This window comes from Seriola lalandi, unplaced genomic scaffold, assembly GCF_002814215.2.
Source record: "Seriola lalandi dorsalis isolate HSWRI2012SDOR001 ecotype SW California unplaced genomic scaffold, Sedor1 jcf7180002054784, whole genome shotgun sequence".
Classification (NCBI taxonomy): domain Eukaryota; kingdom Metazoa; phylum Chordata; class Actinopteri; order Carangiformes; family Carangidae; genus Seriola; species Seriola lalandi.
In genome coordinates this window covers 822,810-840,823 of record NW_019525337.1, presented here as the reverse complement: position 1 = coordinate 840,823, position 18,014 = coordinate 822,810, and the positions used below count along the sequence as shown (strand labels likewise).

Here is an 18,014-nt window from a genome sequence, read left to right as displayed (position 1 = left end):
GATGACATGCAGCCAGAGCAGAAAGAGGAGCTGGATAATGGCAGAGTAGTTGAGAGAGTGCTAATGATTCATATTGCTCTTTGTTCGTGACAGTTGCAGGACAGCTGAACATTTGTCCTTGAGCAGCAACAATAGGCTGTTCCTGTGGGTCACATGTTTAACATGCTGGCTTTCAGTAGAACATCTGACCACAGAGTCCTCCTCCACTATGGAACTGCAACTTTTACTGGGGTAAATATTTAAAAACAGTTTACAGGGTTGGTGTCAGTGTATATGTCAGCTTGTCTGTACAACCTGCCGCATCCATCCACCTTGCTCTCATCTGTTCATTCAATAACCCGAGGTAATACACACACACACACACACACACACACACACACACACACACACACACACACACACATATATATATATATATGTGTGTGTATATATATATATATATATATATATATGTATATATATATGTATATTGTATATATTAATGTGTGTGTGTGTGTGTGTGTGTGTGTGTGTGTGTGTATGTATGTATGTATTTATGTAGAATAAAAGGAGCTCCTGAGGTTTAGACAAACATCCAGCTGTCTGAAGGTCTGTGTGTGTGTGTGTGTGTGTGTGTGTGTGTGTGTGTGTGTGTGTGTGTGTGTGTGTGTGTATGTGTGTGTGTGTGTGTGTGTGTGTGTGTGTGTGTGTGTGTGTGTCTCAGTTCAGGTTTTACAGGCTGGGTTTGAAGTCTTTTTCCTAAAATGGAGAGGTCAGAGCATCAGTTTTTCCTCCTCTGGGAGCAGCAGAATCTCACAGTGACCACAGTACAGGATCTGGATTACACGTTACCAGCCCACTTAGATCTGTAGAGGACACTTTAATTTTTCATTTTCTGATGCTCAAACAAACAAGCATTTATTTTTTAATTTTCTCTTAATTATCATCCAATGAGAGTACAGATGACTGTCTCTGAGGCGGTCTGAAGATTGGAATCATGTCACTGATGTTCGGGAAGATGAAGACATGTAACTCTGCTGACAGAAGTCCAGCTGAGTGTAACCTGGTGCTCCTCGGGGTTCAGGGCTCTGGGAAATCAGGTCTGACTTCATCTCTTTCACTGCAACAGAAACTGAGAACAAACTTTTCCTCTGTTGAACCTTCAGGCTGACTGAAACATAATTCTCCTGTGTTTTAAGTAGAAGTTGTTGTGTTTTCAGTGGAATGAGTTGTTGTTATTGTTGTAGTGTCAGTGGTTGTTGTTGTGTTTTCAGTGGAATTTGTTTTTATTCCTGTTTTTTATGTTGTCAGTAGTAGTTGTTGAGTTTTCAGTGGAAATAGTTGTTTTCAGTTGTTGTGTTTTCAGTGGTTGTTGTGTTTTCAGTTGTTGTCATGTTTTTGGTGGTTGTTGTACATTCAGTTGTTGTTGTTATTTGTTTTCAGCGGAAGTTGTTGTTCTTGTTGTGATTTCAGTGGAATTTGTTGTTGTTATTGTTGTTGTGTTGTCATGGAAGTGGTTGTGTTTTCAGTGGAATGTGTTGTTGTTATTGTTGTTGTGTTGTCATGGAAGTGGTTGTGTTTTCAGTGGAATTTGTTGTTGTTATTGTTGTTGTGTTGTAATGGAAGTGGTTGGGTTTTCAGTGGAAGTGGTTGTGTTTTCAGTGGAAGTTGTTGTGTCATCATTCCTACAGGATCCTGACTGGAACAAATAACTTTACACTTAAGTGATAAAGAATAACGAGTAGTAGATATTTATATATGTTGTTGGTATCGTTCCAGTCCAGCATGTGTCCACTCTGGTTTTAAAACAGCTTCTAACAAACAGGAGAGTTTATCAAAGCTTCATTTTAATTGAACAAATATTCTTTAATCCGACAGGATTCCTGACTGTATTGATGCTCTTACTCTTATTCAGAATAACGTTAACGTGACGTTAACTGGAAATAATGTTGCGTCGCCAGGTGGTGTCTCATCCCAGTAGGCTGGGTAGCCGTCCACAAAGACAAAGGCATCAGCGGCTGGTGGCATGGATCCTGGTTGGCACAGCACATCAATCTTCTGGAGCTGCAGGCTATCTACCTAGCTCTTCTGCAATTCCAGCCAGAGCTGAGGGATCACCACGTGCTGGTGAGGACCAACAGTACAGTGGCAGCAGCTTATATAAACAGACAGGGGGGTCTGGGCTCACCTCGCCTTTGCAGATTGGCTCGGATGATATGGGAGTGGCTAAACCAACAGTTCAAGTCCCTGAGAGTGATGCATGTACCTCATCCTGGTGGCCCCCAACTGGACCCAGATCATCTGGTTTTCAGCAATAGCACCCCTCCTTCGAGACCTGCCCTGGGAGCTCCCTGTTCGGCGGGACCTCCTGTCTCAGGCTCACAGGACTCTTTTTCATCCCTTTCCCCATGGGCTCAGGCTTTGTGCCTGGCCCCTGAGAGGACCGAGTTCCTAGCCATGAGATTGCCCCAGTCCCAGGTTAGCACTCTACAGGTAGCCCGGGCTCCATCAACAAGGGCAGCTGGTCCTACCATTGGGGAGTGTTTCAATCATGATGTGACTCAAGACACGTGAACCCCCTCTCCTGCACGGCCCATTACATTCTCCAGTTCCTCCAAGAAATGTTGAGCAAGTCTCCCTTGACTTTGAGGGGAGTGGTTGCAGCAATAAAGGCAGCTCGAGTTGGTCCTCGGAAACTGGCAGAGGGTTGCTGTGACCTTATTGCTCAGTTTCTTAGAGGTGCCCGTAGGATTACTCCTTACCAAACACAGCCAGCTGTCCCCCCATGGAATTTGGAGCTGGTGTTGTCAGCCTTGCAGCATGAGCCTTTTGAGCCACTGGAAACAGTTGGGCTGAAATGGCTTTATCTCAAGTCGGCATTCTTGTTGGTAGTTACATCATCAAAGAGGATGGGAGAAATGGAAGAGCTTCATGCCCTACAAGGCAGTGGGAAGGCCAGGGGTGCGTGCCCATTCTACCCCATTCGCTGAACATGTGCTGGGCGCAGTGTGGCAGGACGAGACCGTACATGTGGAATATGTAGGGTGGAGAGATACTATAGAACGTGAGGTCACATATGTAACTCAGGTTCTATGAGTTCAACGTCTGAAATGTAAACAATATGATCACATGACTGGAATAAAACAATATTATTTCCATGTCTAAATATAATTTATATTAAAGTCAGACTTAAGATATTTTGTAAATAAGTGCGTTAATTGTCATTATGTTTGAGTATTTTCACTCTTCAGTCTGATGATGAACAAACTGTTATGAACATGAGATGCAGATAAATCAGTTAAAGTTAATGTCAGACTGTTTCTGCTGCAGAGAGAAAGAAAAGAGGAGAGGACTAGTTGATGTCTGATGAGTCAGTCTGACTGAAATGTTCATTTATAATCATTTAAATAATTAACAGTGTGTGGCTCATTGTTGTAATCTAAGACCTCAGAGGTTTAGTTTTTATTTCCAGTTGTGGTCACAGAGTCTCCTCATGTTGTTCTGAGCAGCAGTGATGAAGAAGAGAGTGAAAGCACTGACACTGTCAGGAATCCTTAAAGAATATCTGTTCAATAAAAATGAAGTTATAAAAGTATAAGCGTGATGAACCAGTTTTTTAGAAGCTTTGCTCTAAAACCAGAGTGGACACATGGAAAGACTCAAACAAGAAAACTATTCCACTGCTTTTTTATATTTTATATCTACTGCTTGTTATGATTGATCACTTTACTGTAAACTCTTTAGTCCCCAGGTTTTGATCTGATCCTCTGAAGTTAACCTGCATCGGAGCAGGTTAGGAGTTCAGCATCAGTTACCATGGTGACTTACCCTGGTAACAAGTGAACCACTGTCATAGGACTGAAAATCCAGAGTTAAACCTGAAGTTACCTCGATAACCTCAAATCCTGCTGTACAGACCTCAGGACGGTCAATGTTAGGTTCAGTCAAGCCAGATAACTAAATGTTATCCTGGGTATGTTGAACTTGCTTTGTAGTACAGGCCTCTGGTCCCCTGAGGCTCCACAGACAGACAGACAGACAGACAGACAGACAGACAGATGGACGGATGAATGGACAGAATGGATTGACATCGTTATTTATCTCTTCTTTTTTTTTCAGCTCTGACAGTGAAATTCCTCACAAAGCGCTTCATCAGTGAATATGATCCTCATCTAGGTGAGATTTCTTCTTTCATGTTCTCAGCAATTCAGAGGTGGAAAGTTACTCATGCGGTGCTACTCGCTACTCCCTCTATATGTATTGCACTTGTTTCTGAACTGCAGTATAAAGCTGGCAGTGACTGTTTTTTTTACACTTTTAAGTTTTACATAAATAAAAATCATCCAAGAGTTGGAAGATCATTGGCTCATCATGGACAATGACAATTTTTAGCTAAAACTTAAATTAATTTATGAATGAATAATTATTCATTGGTTAATCTCTCACTGGGTCCAGGCCACATCAGTTCAATGAATTGTTTCGGCCTTTTACTCATCAGACATCCTGCTGAGTCAGGCCCACCGCATGCTGATCACACCCAGGGGTGTGGCCTCTCATGGAGGTTAAATGTTCTTCTGTGAGCATGACTGACACAATGTGAAGATAATCAGGAACACCTTGATTAACTGCCTCTGCTGCAAGGGAGAAGTATCACAGCTGCTGTGAGCTGCCGGAAGAAGGTGAAGACACAGATCTCTTAAGCAGAAGCATTTTATTGATGCATGATGCATTGAGGGTGATGAGCTACACAGTTAACAAGTTAAACACCTCAAATCTCTGACCTCTCTTCTGACAGGCGTCTTTAAACCCAGAATCCTCAGATGGAACAAGCTCATACATGTGGCTACTTCTATCTAAACATGAGTTGATGTCTTACCTGGCTCAGACTGTGACTCTGACTCTGACTCTCCATCCACCCTGAAGCTCTGTGCTGACCAGCTGTCTGCAGTGTTCATGAACATCTCTAACGCCTCACTGGAGACATGCCATGTGCCAGCTTGCTTCAAATCCTCCACCATCATCACAGTCCCCCAAAACCCAAGGACCACAGGACTTAATGACAACAGACCCACTGCCCTGACCTCTGTGGTTATGAAGTCATTTGAGCACTTTGCGATGACCCACCTCAAAACCATCACTGAGCCCCTGCAGTTCACCTACAGAGCCAACAAGTCTGTAGATGAGGCTGTCAACATGGCTCTCCACTTACTCCTCCAGCACCTGGACCCCTCAGGAACCTATGCCAGGATCCTGAAACAATAAGTTTCATCTTATTGTTGAATTTTTCTATTTACATTTAAGATATCTGACCTGTTTTGCTTGTTTCTTTGTTTATATTTATTTTCTTCTTACTATGTTTGTTGTCATGCACCAAAACACTAAAGTATCCTAAATTCTTTCAATGTTGAAAACCTACTTGGCAATAAACCAGATTCTGATTCTGATCACATGTGTGATGGATAAAGAAGCTCGTCCTAGCTGCCTCTATGTTCCACAGCTCCTCCAGGACATTCTCCTCCTCTCAATGCCCTCCCATCTCACTCAGCTGCTTGGTTTGACATATGGTTTTGGCAATCCTGGCAGCTTCATTTTGATGGCAAATCTCCTCCCCCATAAGTTACTACAGTTCCACTGTCCTGGGACATGGTCCTGAGAGTTTCTGCTCCAACCCTAGACTCTTTGAGTATCATGTCTAACCTTACTTTGGCACATTTGTATTCCTCTGAAAGCTAGAGTTTGGGAGTGAAACAACTTGGTTTTCACACAGTCTTATGCTGCTGACTGGTAACCCCAATCACTTCCTGGTGTGTGAGCTGAACAGACTCTCTGACCTGTGATAGCCTGTGATTGGCCATATGAAGGGAAAGCAGTCCACATGGAAGGCTCCCCTGAGGGAGCAGTGTTGTTGATGTGCTTGAGGCCAGTGACTGAATCCTCCTTTATTTGTTGTGTATAATATAATAATAAGTCATTCGGGGCCATAGGGTCCCTACTGGATCTCCATCACACTGTACTTCCATTCATTAGCTGATATGATCGTGACACAGGTATTAGCAAATAGCATTCTATTGGTATTAAAAAGGTCTTTAAAGGTCTTGGGTTGGTGAACCTGCTGAAACCATGTTTCCAAATATTTCACTAAAAACCAAAAACTGGAGAAAAGTGAAAACAGGTTTGTTAATAAGAACTTTGTTTTTTTTCTATTTCATATAATCTAATCATCTGACGACCCCTCAGATTTCTCTGGTGACCCTTTAGAAGGGCCCAACCCTGTAGGTCGGGAACCACTGGACTAAACTAGCTCCCTAGTTTATATACATGAATGTATATGTATGATAAATATGTATGTCGAAGTATGTAAAGTAGCTGAAACTAGCTCCACCTTGACTGTAAAATGCTGCTGTATAATATTATCTAACAGTGTCAGACAGAATCAGTCACAGGGAACAAACCAGGACTTTCTCTGATGATACTTTAACTACCTACTTTGTGAGTACTTGTACTGTAATGGAGTTTTTACACGGTTGTATTGTACCTTATGGAGAGGATCTGAGTACTTCTTTCACAAATGTAACAGTGTCTTCTGTGTCCTTGGCCATGTAGAGGATGTCTACTCCTCAGAGGTGGTCGTGGACCAGCAGCCAGTCATGGTGAGAGTGATGGACACCTTTGACCAGGTATGAACCATAGTGAGACTATTGTGTTGACTGTCTGTGTGTGGTGGTACAGGAAGGTTTGAAGGTTTGCTGTAGCCCAGTTTACATGATTCTTTATTGTTTCCATAAAAAACATAAAGCCCACATCAGAAGAAATAAAGCATTTAAAAAAATCTTTAGATTCAGGCCCATTAATAATCAGCTATGCAACACACTGAACAAAGTATAACAATAACCTTCAATCAGTTTCCCTCCTGGTCTGACCAGTTGCCCTGTCTCTTCCTCACGAGGACACGAGGGATGTGGTGGCTTCACTCAGCCAGGTGTGCCACAACATGTATTTACAGTGAAAGTCCATTTCTGATTTTATTGTTGTTCTAGTCATCAGGAGCAGCTGGGCCGCCACATTGGTGGGCTGGTCAGAAACTCCGAAACACAAGCAACCAGAAATTAGACAATTCACTTCACTGCGGCACGGCAATAAAAGCCTTATTAAGAAATAAAGGGTTTCTGTCCACTGAAACGCTTTTAATTTGAAACAGTTGCAGGAAGTGTTGAATTTGTATTAGTGCATAATCACTCAACTAAAATGATGTAACAAGTAAAAATGTACAAATACCAATAATAAATGGTGAATAGTGAAAGAGGACGTGAAAGATGTCAACAGATCAGCAGCAGAGTGTCAGTCTGTGTGTGAGGGGGCTGTTTGACAACTGAGGGGGGAGGGGCTCATATGAGTGTTTGATATATGATGAAGTGTCTTGAATAGAGGGCAGGGATTTCTGAGTGAGGCATGACCTCTGCTGGTTGACCCCAGGAAGTGTTTAGTGAAGACCACATCATGACTCCTCCTCGGCTCAGTCTGAACTCCTGCACAGAGAGACACATGAGCGTTGTCCTATCTTACAATGTGGCACCGGATTCATTTTCTCAGTCGCTTTGATGCAGTTCTCACATCAGAAAATCATTCTCACAGCTCTTAATGCAGTTCTCAAAACAGTTCATCATTTCCCCACACCAATTAACATTTCTCATTGTATTTATACACGAATGTGCTGCAAAATGAAACATCATTGAAAATATCATAAAAACATCTAAAAATCAAGTATTTGCATCAAATGCAGTGTAGAATAGTAAATTCTTGGATTTACCTCGTTCTAAATCTAAAGCTCTTCTGTCTTCCATAGGTTTGTATATACATTTTTAAAGTAACAGGACAGATCTGTTGAGAGGCTGAACTGTTCACAGTACAGTAAACACCAATGTAATGTTGAAACACAATATAGTTATTTTTCCAACATGTAACTGTTGGAACTGCAGTACAGTGTTGTGTCTGAGCAGGTTTTACTCTCTCTTTTCTGCATTTCTCTTTTTCTAAAGTAGTCAGGTTTTTATCAAAACATCAAAACAATCGGAGTCTAAGTCTGAAGCTCTGGTGAAAAGGTTTCATCCATTAGTGACAATGTTGAAGTGACTGACTGACTTTGCAGGTTTTGACACATGAAAAAGGTTTTGATTGTTTTAGAGGCTTTTGCACAGGTGATTTAGTTTTAGGAGAAATGCATTAAGTGTTTGGAGAACTGCATTAAGAGTTGTGAGAATGATGTTTCTGATGAGTGAATTGCATCAAAGCAATCGAGAAAAACTGTAATAAGCCTTCCATGTTATGTTTACACCTCTGCCATCCAGAGGCATGCTGGGATTGTGTACATCGTGTCTGTGTGTGTGTGTGTGTGTGTGTGTGTGTGTGTGTGTGTGTGTGTGTGTGTGTGTAGTATTCTACTCTGATTGAGAAAGCAATACATGATAAAGTTTATGGAAAAACATGACTGATTTAAGTCAAACTATATTTAGATTATATATTAATAAGTAAATATTTAAGATTTGATTTGATTTGATTTGATTTGTAGAATGAACTCTGGTGAGGTTCTTAAACTTACTAAATTTTAAGTAAACTTAGCAAGTGGATATAAGGTCAACATAACTTGAGGATGATTTATATTTACTTTATTTTTCAAGGCATCGGTTTCCTAGATGTTTAAAAGTAAGATCAACTTGTCACATTTTACAGTTTATTCTTTTTATTTATTCTGGTGTGGTTCTTTATGATGCAGTGGAAACACTTCACAAAGAGGATTTGGATATTATGGTTTGTTTAAAACGCCCCTGTGAGTCCAGCAGTCTGCTTTGTTTTGTGTGTGTGTGTGTGTGTGTGTCTGTGTGTGTGTCTGTGTGTGTGAAGGAGGGTCCAGTGAACAGTGAGCGTTATCTGTCCTGGGCCAACGCCTTCCTCGTGGTCTACAGCATTGACAGCATGGAGAGCTTTAAAGGCAGCCAGCTGTATCTGCAGATTCTCTCCCTGCACAACAAGACCTTCAGGCCTCGAACTCCCATCATCCTGCTGGGCAACAAGCTGGACATGGACAGATACAGGCTGGTATCTGTGTGTGTGTGATATAAGTAGAAAGCCTCACAGGTTTTTACATCCTCCTCCTCCTCTACAAATATCAGTCAGTGTCAGTATGTGGACGGTGGTTCAGGACACCGATACGGCACGGACACCTTGTCTACGATTGAAGTTATAAGAAACAGTGACAGTGTTTTTGCAGCAGAAGGAAACAGAGGTCAGGACAGGGTTCAGCTCAGTCCAGTCTCAGTGTTCAAGGGGAATAAAAACAGGTTTAAACTAAGATGTCTTCACTCTACCAAACAAACCACTTCAAGAGATTCTAGGATTGTGAACCTAGGAAACGTCCTGTCTGGTCAACATGCTAACATGCTAACATGCTAACATGCTAACATGCTAACATGTCAAATGAGCGTGGCCATTCTACAGTGGGAACACTCCACGAATTAGATTCTGCAGCTCACCGTCTATGTCCGGTACCGGCGAATGAAGTGTGAGTAGGAACACCTGTGGACAGGTGAGAGGTCCTACATTTTCAATAGAAGATTTTATTTAACTTCATTTAACAGCTATTCTGTGCCACGTCAAAAACAACATGCGTTAGAAGTCTCCATGAAAAGCAAGTTAGGAGCTACTTTAAGCCTTAAGATGCTTTGTGAATACGGGCTGATCAATGGAGAGTTGCAGTGATGGTTGTCACACTGCACTAACATAAACTTTACTCTAACATAAACAGTAATGAGGAGCTTCATCAGTGTGAACCCTTTGTTGAGTGTACAGGTGTGTTGTTGTGTTGTTTCTCAGACAGGTGAGTCAGTGTGACGGTCAGGCCCTGGCGTCTCGTTTTGGCTGTTTGTTCTTCGAGGTGTCGGCCTGTCTGGACTTCATGTCTGTGCAGCACGTCTTCCACGAGGCTGTGAGGAGGGCGAGGTCAGAGGGGGGGCACGGTCGTCTGGCATCAGCCGTCTACGTCAGTGAGGACAAGGCACTCATTGGTGTCCCGTCCTTCACCACTCCCTACAAGGAGCTGCCGGCCCCCACCACTGCCAAGCTGGTGACTGTGAAGACATCCAGAGCTCAGAGGAAACGGAGGGCCACCACACTAACCCTGCTCAAGGGCCTCAAGATTTTCTGACCCCCCAACACTCTCCACGCTGTGAAAGACTTATTAGATAACAGTGAATAACATGAAGAGCTGTATATGTACATCTGACCAATGAAAAACCAGAACAAACAAACAAACAAACAAACAAACAAACAAACAAACAAACAAACAAACAAACAAACAAACAAACAAACAAACACTCTCCTCTGTCTCCTCTTGTCGTGTGTATGATTCTTCATGTCAAGACCACAAAGACACACAGTTGTTGCAGAGACTGGAGAGGCAGCAGCACGGGGCTTTTCACCCTAAGTGGACGTTTGGATAAGAACCCATCACATGTGGTCAGAGAACATGTCATGCAGTTTAATGTGCTTTACGAAGAGTCTGTCTTATTAACCTGTGATAACTTTATTTAGCGCTTCACTGAGAATTGCTTACAGGAGTCTTTGCCAAGACAACAGCAGCAGCAACACAAAACACAGAGGTCATAGTCCGTAACAGAGACTTTAAACTAATATTAAAATAGAAAAGAACAGTCCAGTGTCAAACAGATATGATCTGAAGAAAATGTAAAGTTGATAAAATGACAGCAGTCAATAGAGTGCAATACACTAATACACTGCATGAGATACTGTGATGGATTAAAACTCTTATATACATGATACCATCTTAATCAAATATCACTAATAATCAGTCAATACAATTTTGACCAAATGAAAATTGAAAGTTCCTGAAGTTTAAGATCTGACTCGTTCCACCACGAGGGAGCAGCTTCAGTCAAAGAACTTTGTTCTTACCACTGATGTGTAGAAAGCTGCAATACATCATTTGATCTGTTGTCAATAACTAATCATCATGTATGGAGAAAGACAATCACATCAGAAGAACGAGCTACATGGACGGAGACACAGAAACATCAGATTGATTGATTGATTGATCTGATCTGAGAGTGTATTTGTACCCAGGTGAGAACAGTCACACGAGATTCAAATATTTACACCTGGCAGCCCCACCCCCTCACCTCTTGATCCACAAAAACTCCTTTAATGTTATCAGGTGCAAATAGCATGGTTAGCTATGCTTGTTTCTGCCATGATATTTACACTGTGTTCACACCAGGGTGTAAAACACATTCACAACAGGGTGTAAATATCATCTGCCTTAATAATGTATTGATGTATGAATGTTGTAGGCAGATGGAGCCAGCAGGGGGAGCACTCCTCAGCACATACATATATTCAACAACTGGTAAAGGTGATCACTTCCTGTCATTAAACCATCAGTTTATATCAGAGTGCTGTTGATTTGATGTGATGTCCACCCCTGTAAAGTCTTCCTTAAAGAAAACCATCACAGTTTCTCCAGAAATGATTTTATTAGTTAATGATGGCGAACACACACACACACACACACACACATGCACACACACACATATCGAGATGACATCACAGTTATTATCTTCTTATCCAGTTCAGTTTATGGGGAAAACATGAATCTCTCTCGTGTCTGTGTGGTGGAGTCTCAATGTGGTTAGCTTGGCTTAGCATAGAAACACAGGGAAACAGCTAACCTGCCGCTGTCCATGCTGTCTAATGAACAGTACTGTGTCGGTGAGGAGCTTCACTTTCAGTCAGCGAACAGCTTCACTATGACATACACTAAGTGTCACTGAATAAACTGAAGTCATACTTGTTGGCAGGGGCAGATTGGGTTAGGTGGTATTTATTGATCAACCCTTCAGCGCTGAGCAGCGTCTGTGGCTACAGGTGGTCAGATACTGTCAGTGAGCACAGGTCTCAGTATCACACAGGACTCAGTATCACACAGGTCTCAGTATCACACAGGACTCAGTATCACACAGGACTCAGTATCACACAGGACTCAGTATCACACAGGTCTCAGTATCACACAGGACTCAGTATCACACAGGTCTCAGACATGATGGTAGTACACCACCACCTCACTGCAACAACAAGATTCCCTGAAGCTGTGAACAGTAGTTGCTGCCGTTACGGAAGAAATAAAACCTTTTTTTTTTTTTTTTTAACATTTTTGTTTAGTACAAACAAGGTACAGGTGTTAATCAGCTATTGGCTGGCAGAGCCAGGTTAACAGTCTTTATGCTAAGCTATGCTAGCTGTCTCTTAGCTATAGCTTCATATTTACCATTAAGACATGAGAGTGGTATCAGTGTGAACTGTTTCAATGAAAGCAAATCAGTATATTTCTCAATATAATGAACAAAGTCTGATCTGAGCATTTGAGTGAATAATCACACATATCTAACATTCTGCCTGAATATTTGTTTTTCATCTCTAGAAGCTGGCAGTGAAGGTGGAGGTAAAGTTTTCAGACTGTCAGACATGTTGTTTTACAGATGTAACACAGGGTCACGTCATATGAACTCCTCTGGAGGAGAATCATTCTGAGGTTATTCACTGTAATGTGAACCCTTCACTCTATTGTCTTTACTTCATGAGATGACAGCTCAGCAGCTGACACCACTACGTCTTTCTCCACCTGCTCCTCCACCTGCTCCTCCACCTGTTCCTCCACCTGCTCCTCTTCCTGTTCCTCTTCCTGTTCCTCTTCCTGTTGCTCCACCTGTGGTGCAGGATCTGAGTACAGGCAAGAGGTGTTGCCATCTTTCCATGTGACCAGGATGTTTCCTGCTCTGAGTTCGTTCACCTCTCCGTTTCCGTTCAGTAGCCTGTCAGGAGAGGATGATGATGGAGTTGATGGTTTGCTTCTGCAGTCGTCTCTGAGTGGTGAGATGATCTGCAGCTCCTCATCTCCACTCTTCTTAACCAGAGATGCTGCTGCTTTGTACTGAGCTATCTTCTTTCTGTTCCTGTGGGAAACAGGCAAGGGACTGTCAGTCAGCAGCTTCACTGTGTAAGTCAAGTCAGTATGACATACATTAAGTGTCATTGAATAAATTGAAGTCATACTTGTTGGCCATGGCTCCCATTCCCAGTAGCAGAAAACCAACCAACAGGCAGACAAAGGCCAGTCCCAGCAGCACAAACTTCCATGTGGTTGCTGCAACAAGAATACAATACTCTGCTCAATATATATGATTGTATACACACTCACACACACATATATATTTCTATATATATATATATATATATATATATTTATATTATAAATGTGGTTATGTTGTTTAACTCATCCAGGATCATGACCCTGGTCTTTCTGATACAGCTAACAGAGCTGGAGAATCTATGTGTTAATCTTGGATAAATGTACCATTGATGGTGAGCTCTTATTTTGAAAAGTTAGTGAGATGGAAACAATGATCAGCATTCATATGACCTGCTGAGTGCTGATCATGTGACTCTACTCGTACTATTTTTTTCTTCTTTTTATGAAATCTAGACTTTAGAGATTAAACAGACATTAGAGATTTGGAGATTAAACAGGTTTTCAACAAACTGGCTTTAATAATCAATATTATTAATAATCAATGATCATCTATCATTTACATATTGTTTATGAAACATCAATAAAAAGAGTAAAGTATACATTTTTTGCACCTGTCTCTTTTTATGAGAGCATCCCAGAGTACATCCTGATTGACTGTTCAAATGTCCGGATTAAATTTCTTTTATTTGATCCTGATATTTTCTCATTCCAGTGAAAGTGAAACTGTGGTGATGCAGGTACCTGTCAGTCAGCTGGATGAGTGAGAGGAGTGTGCTTTTGACAGCTTAGCAGATAAATGATAAAGAAGTGAGTCAGTTCTTTAGGAACACAGAAGAGACTTCTCTCTGAGGATGAGACTGTGCTCAGCCTCAGACACCAGTCTGAACCACTGAGTGATCCGTGTCTGACAGGTGACTAACTAGCATCAGATGCTAGCTGTAGCTTTCAGAACAGTCTGAGGTGAGTGATATCTGCAGCACTTACAATCCTCTGTGCGATAGTACCAGCGCAGATACTGTCTCTGTTCCTCTGTCATGGCTGCATTCTCACCGACCTGCTCCTCTTCATCCTGAAACTCATCTGCATCATCAGACGCCCTCCTGAGTCCTGAAGACAGACAGACAGACAGGCAGACAGACAGGCAGACAGACAGGCAGGCAGACAGACAGACAGACAGGCAGACAGACAGACAGACAGGCAGGCAGACAGACAGACAGGCAGACAGACAGACAGACAGACAGACAGGCAGGCAGGCAGACAGACAGACAGACACACAGACAGACAGACAGGCAGGCAGACAGACAGACAGACAGGCAGGCAGTCAGACAGACAGACACACAGACAGGCAGACAGACAGACAGACACACAGACAGACAGACAGACAGACAGACAGACAGACAGACAGGCAGGCAGGCAGACAGACAGACAGGCAGGCAGACAGACAGACAGACAGACAGACAGGCAGACAGACAGACAGACACACAGGCAAGTTATGGACATGTTTAATAGTACAGCCATCAGACACAGATCAACATAACGATTCATGTGATATGATGTCTGTATCATCTGATGAGTCTCAGTCCACTGTTCCCTCTTTTAGCTCTGTGTTTGGTCTCCACCAGCTCTTGAGGGAAATATCTGTCTCTGTGTTCACCAGCTGCTCTGTGACTGTATCTGTTTGCTTTTTGCTGCTGATCAGGTAGAGGCTGTTTACAGATGTTTCTATGAAAACAGCTGCTTCTGCTGGAAACAACGTTTTGGGACCAAAACACGACATTTACAGACCCAACAGCTAAAACACTGAGAAGTGATCATTACTAGTGATCATTATAAGTTTATCACTCTTACATTACATGTGTTTGATCCATTGTTAATATAGATAGATAGATAGATAGATAGATAGATAGATAGATAGATAGATAGATAGATAGATAGATAGATAGATAGATAGAAATAATAATAGCTAATAATAAACATTCATAGTTCAACAGTGATGTGTGCAGCATGCATCTTTTTCAATTAATCTCAAATGTAAATACTTAAACTCCGTCATCTTAATCAACATAAGGGCAGGATGATAAAACAACGGCTTTATCATTTTCACTTCAGTTTATTAATCACAACTAAACTAGATTAGGTCAAACTCCTTTAAAGAGGAGGACGCAGAGACTCAGTACTCAGCCCCTCTCTGCAGGTTCAGCTCAGCTGTACAGTCATGCTGTCTAATGAGTGTGTGACTGATTCCCATCAGTGTCTCACTCACTCACTGCTTGGTGTCTTGCCTTTAGTATAATGTTAAGTCACTAAATATATTGTATATTGTATTTTTACTTCACAACATTAATTTCATAACTTTTGTTACAGGGTTCTTTGCAGATTATTAATATAAAATATGGTCAAACAAATAATGATGTACTGTATTATTATAGATATAATAGATTATGATGAGACCTTTCTGTTTCTGTAATCCTCCCTGACTTACTGAGTTTTTCCTGGCAGATGTCCCCCTCGTCCAGAGATCTCCACTTGGACTGTTTGCTGTTGTAAGTCAGAATCACACGTTGGCCATCTACTGACAGCAGCATTGACGTGTTCCTGCTGATCAGTCTGTCCCTGTCACAGTCCCACAGTAACCTTGAAGCACCACCCTCCGGCTCCTGGCAGGACAAGGTCCGGACCGGCTCCGTCTGCTGGGCCGACAAACATCTGGATGTTGCGACACACATCAGCTTGCCCTGAGTGATCCAGACCCACTGTTGATACACAGAGTCCAGGTTGCACCCTTTCAGCAGGACTTCACCTGTAGCTGCAGAGTCTTCCAGACACAGGCTGCGCTGGGTGTTGTGGATCATGAACGCCCTCCCCCCTGCAAGTGTCGTGAGAATAACAGCTTTAGATTAAATGATGCTACTATATAAATCATATGTGTGTAAATTCTGTGTGTGAATGAAGCATCACTTTACCTGACAGGAGGAGAAACAGCATGATCCAGATGTCAAACATATCTATAGAGGAAGGGGCGTTAAAAATCTGAGAAATTTCAACCTTTTCATTAAAGACAGAAGACTGGAAGATAGTGTATTCATTTTTAGTGTGAGACCTGATGGCAGGAGCAGAAAACCAGCTGCTTAACACATTTTCTGTAAAATATATCCAGTATGGAGCAAATCACTAACTAACCTTTAAGAACTACGCTGGCCCTGAATTCTCAATGCATTCTCAAAACACATGCAAACAGACAATACAGAAACAAATTCAGAAAACATCTTCATCAATTTGACAACACATGTGCTGCAAATACTCACAACACAATGAAAGTGATGAACCTGTGAGCAACCGTGGTACCCCCTCATCACTTTGTAGTGTCCCCTGGAAACACTTCTGTTGTCTTGTGAGTATTTGCAGTGTGGTTGTGTATTTGCTTTTGTTGTGACTGTTTGCATGTGTTTTCTTATGTTGCAGTGCATTGCGCTCACAGGGCCACTGTAAATGTCCTTGCCACAGTCACACCATTGCTCTAACAGGCCAGGCTATGAAAATGTAGCTAAGCTAGCATTTTTTTCCAACAGCACAAGCTGTCCAAGTATAACAGACTTTATCAGGTTTTCTGTGTGAATACATCACAGAAAAAGAAACTGATGAATGAAAGGATCTTTTCTGTCTTTTTATCTTCACTATTTAAAAATCTAATTCATTGTGCAGCTACTGGACACTTTTAAGGTGGCATGTTTTTTTCTGTTACTCAATCCATGAATTAACGTTGTGAATTAATCACTACACCTTAAATGTCCATATGACAACTTTGAACATGTCATTTGTTTTTATTGGCTCTCTACATGACATACACTTTATTGATGATCAGATCTTCAAGATCTTAAAAACTGTAAATTAATTTCAACCAGATCATAGAAACTTAGAATATTCTGTTTCTTCACCAGCAGCACTACACCTTTGTAAGTGAAGTGAGCCCAGTACTGGCTGGCACACACTGCCCGCTCTCATGCACACCCTGAATTACAGGCGTAGAGAGAGGGCCGGTAGAGACTGACACTACCAGTAATAACCTTATGGAGGTTTTGGACTGTCAAAACCAGACCATTGATATGGTGGCCCATTGGGATTTGTCCTTGGGTGGTGCACTTGTGTAGTACACCAGTGATTGGAGTGAATATCAATAGGTAAGAAAAATCGTAATCTTAGCTTGTTAAAGCTAACGTTCTCTCTCCCCCTTTCACCTCTGCTGGGTGTAACCACATGCCTCCAGTTTAACTGTCTGTCATGTACTCTGTTGCTACTAGTGCAGTGTCTGTTGGAACTAGTTGGACAGAAGTGCCACTAGTTGCTGAAGAAGAGTGACTAATAAGAGTTTTTGTTCAACTAGTCAAACAAAACGCTGAACAAGTGTGACCACAACTAGTGCTTACAAAGACCATATGAGTGGAAACTGACATCTGATATGAAGGAGATGGAAGAAATGTTCAAACATGTTTACAGACGCCATGAGTCTGATGCAATAAGAAATGAACTTTTAACAATCTGCTAATCCCATGACCACACACAGGTGGAGGGCACAAGGTTAACAGATTTACTGACACAACTCCCCCCTTCACAAGAATCTGCAGCATCCACAAAACTACAAATAATTATAGTTTACTTATCACAAGTGGAGCTCATCACTCAGTGGATCTTTATATCATAGTGCACTTTGTTCAACCATGACATTAGAGCTTTTTACCTGTGTGGATTCAGGTACTCACCTGTGTGATGTTCAGTCTGTGGCCGAGAAGAGAAGGAGGAACCTCTGACTGATCACTGCACACAAATAAAAATCTTTCCAAAGTTCATGGGGCGGAGCTTCAGATCATGTCATCACTCTGCTCTGACTCTGAATACAGAGTGTGGCATAGACTTCACAGACAGTGGATATATGACAGTGTGT

General features: G+C 41.9%; 2 protein-coding genes across 4 annotated transcripts; one reads left to right on the top strand and one right to left on the bottom strand.

Moving 5' to 3' along the window:
- The first annotated feature begins 193 nt into the window (after window positions 1-193).
- Window positions 194-11,439, top strand: rasl12 (RAS-like, family 12). Of its 3 annotated transcripts, none has more exons than XM_087179110.1 (5): window positions 194-343; window positions 4,099-4,155; window positions 6,583-6,656; window positions 8,878-9,068; window positions 9,847-11,439. In XM_087179110.1, exons 1-5 carry the CDS (start codon window positions 274-276, stop codon window positions 10,175-10,177), a joined length of 723 nt encoding a protein of 240 aa, XP_087035236.1. In that variant the 5' UTR covers window positions 194-273; the 3' UTR covers window positions 10,178-11,439. The 3 variants fall into 3 exon arrangements, with proteins under 3 accessions (XP_087035236.1, XP_023281333.1, XP_087035237.1); XM_023425565.2 differs by lacking the exon at window positions 194-343 and adding an exon at window positions 785-1,079; XM_087179111.1 differs by lacking the exons at window positions 194-343; window positions 4,099-4,155 and adding an exon at window positions 785-1,079.
- Window positions 11,440-12,580: 1,141 nt separating this feature from the next.
- LOC111669300 (uncharacterized) lies at window positions 12,581-17,976 on the bottom strand. Its single transcript, XM_023425563.2, has 6 exons — window positions 17,833-17,976; window positions 16,039-16,080; window positions 15,558-15,941; window positions 14,060-14,182; window positions 13,099-13,189; window positions 12,581-12,998 (listed from the first exon to the last, which is right to left on the bottom strand). The coding sequence occupies exons 2-6, from the start codon at window positions 16,076-16,078 to the stop codon at window positions 12,602-12,604; spliced, it is 1,035 nt and encodes a 344-aa protein (XP_023281331.1). The 5' UTR covers window positions 16,079-16,080; window positions 17,833-17,976; the 3' UTR covers window positions 12,581-12,601.
- Between the last annotated feature and the right edge of the window lie 38 nt (window positions 17,977-18,014).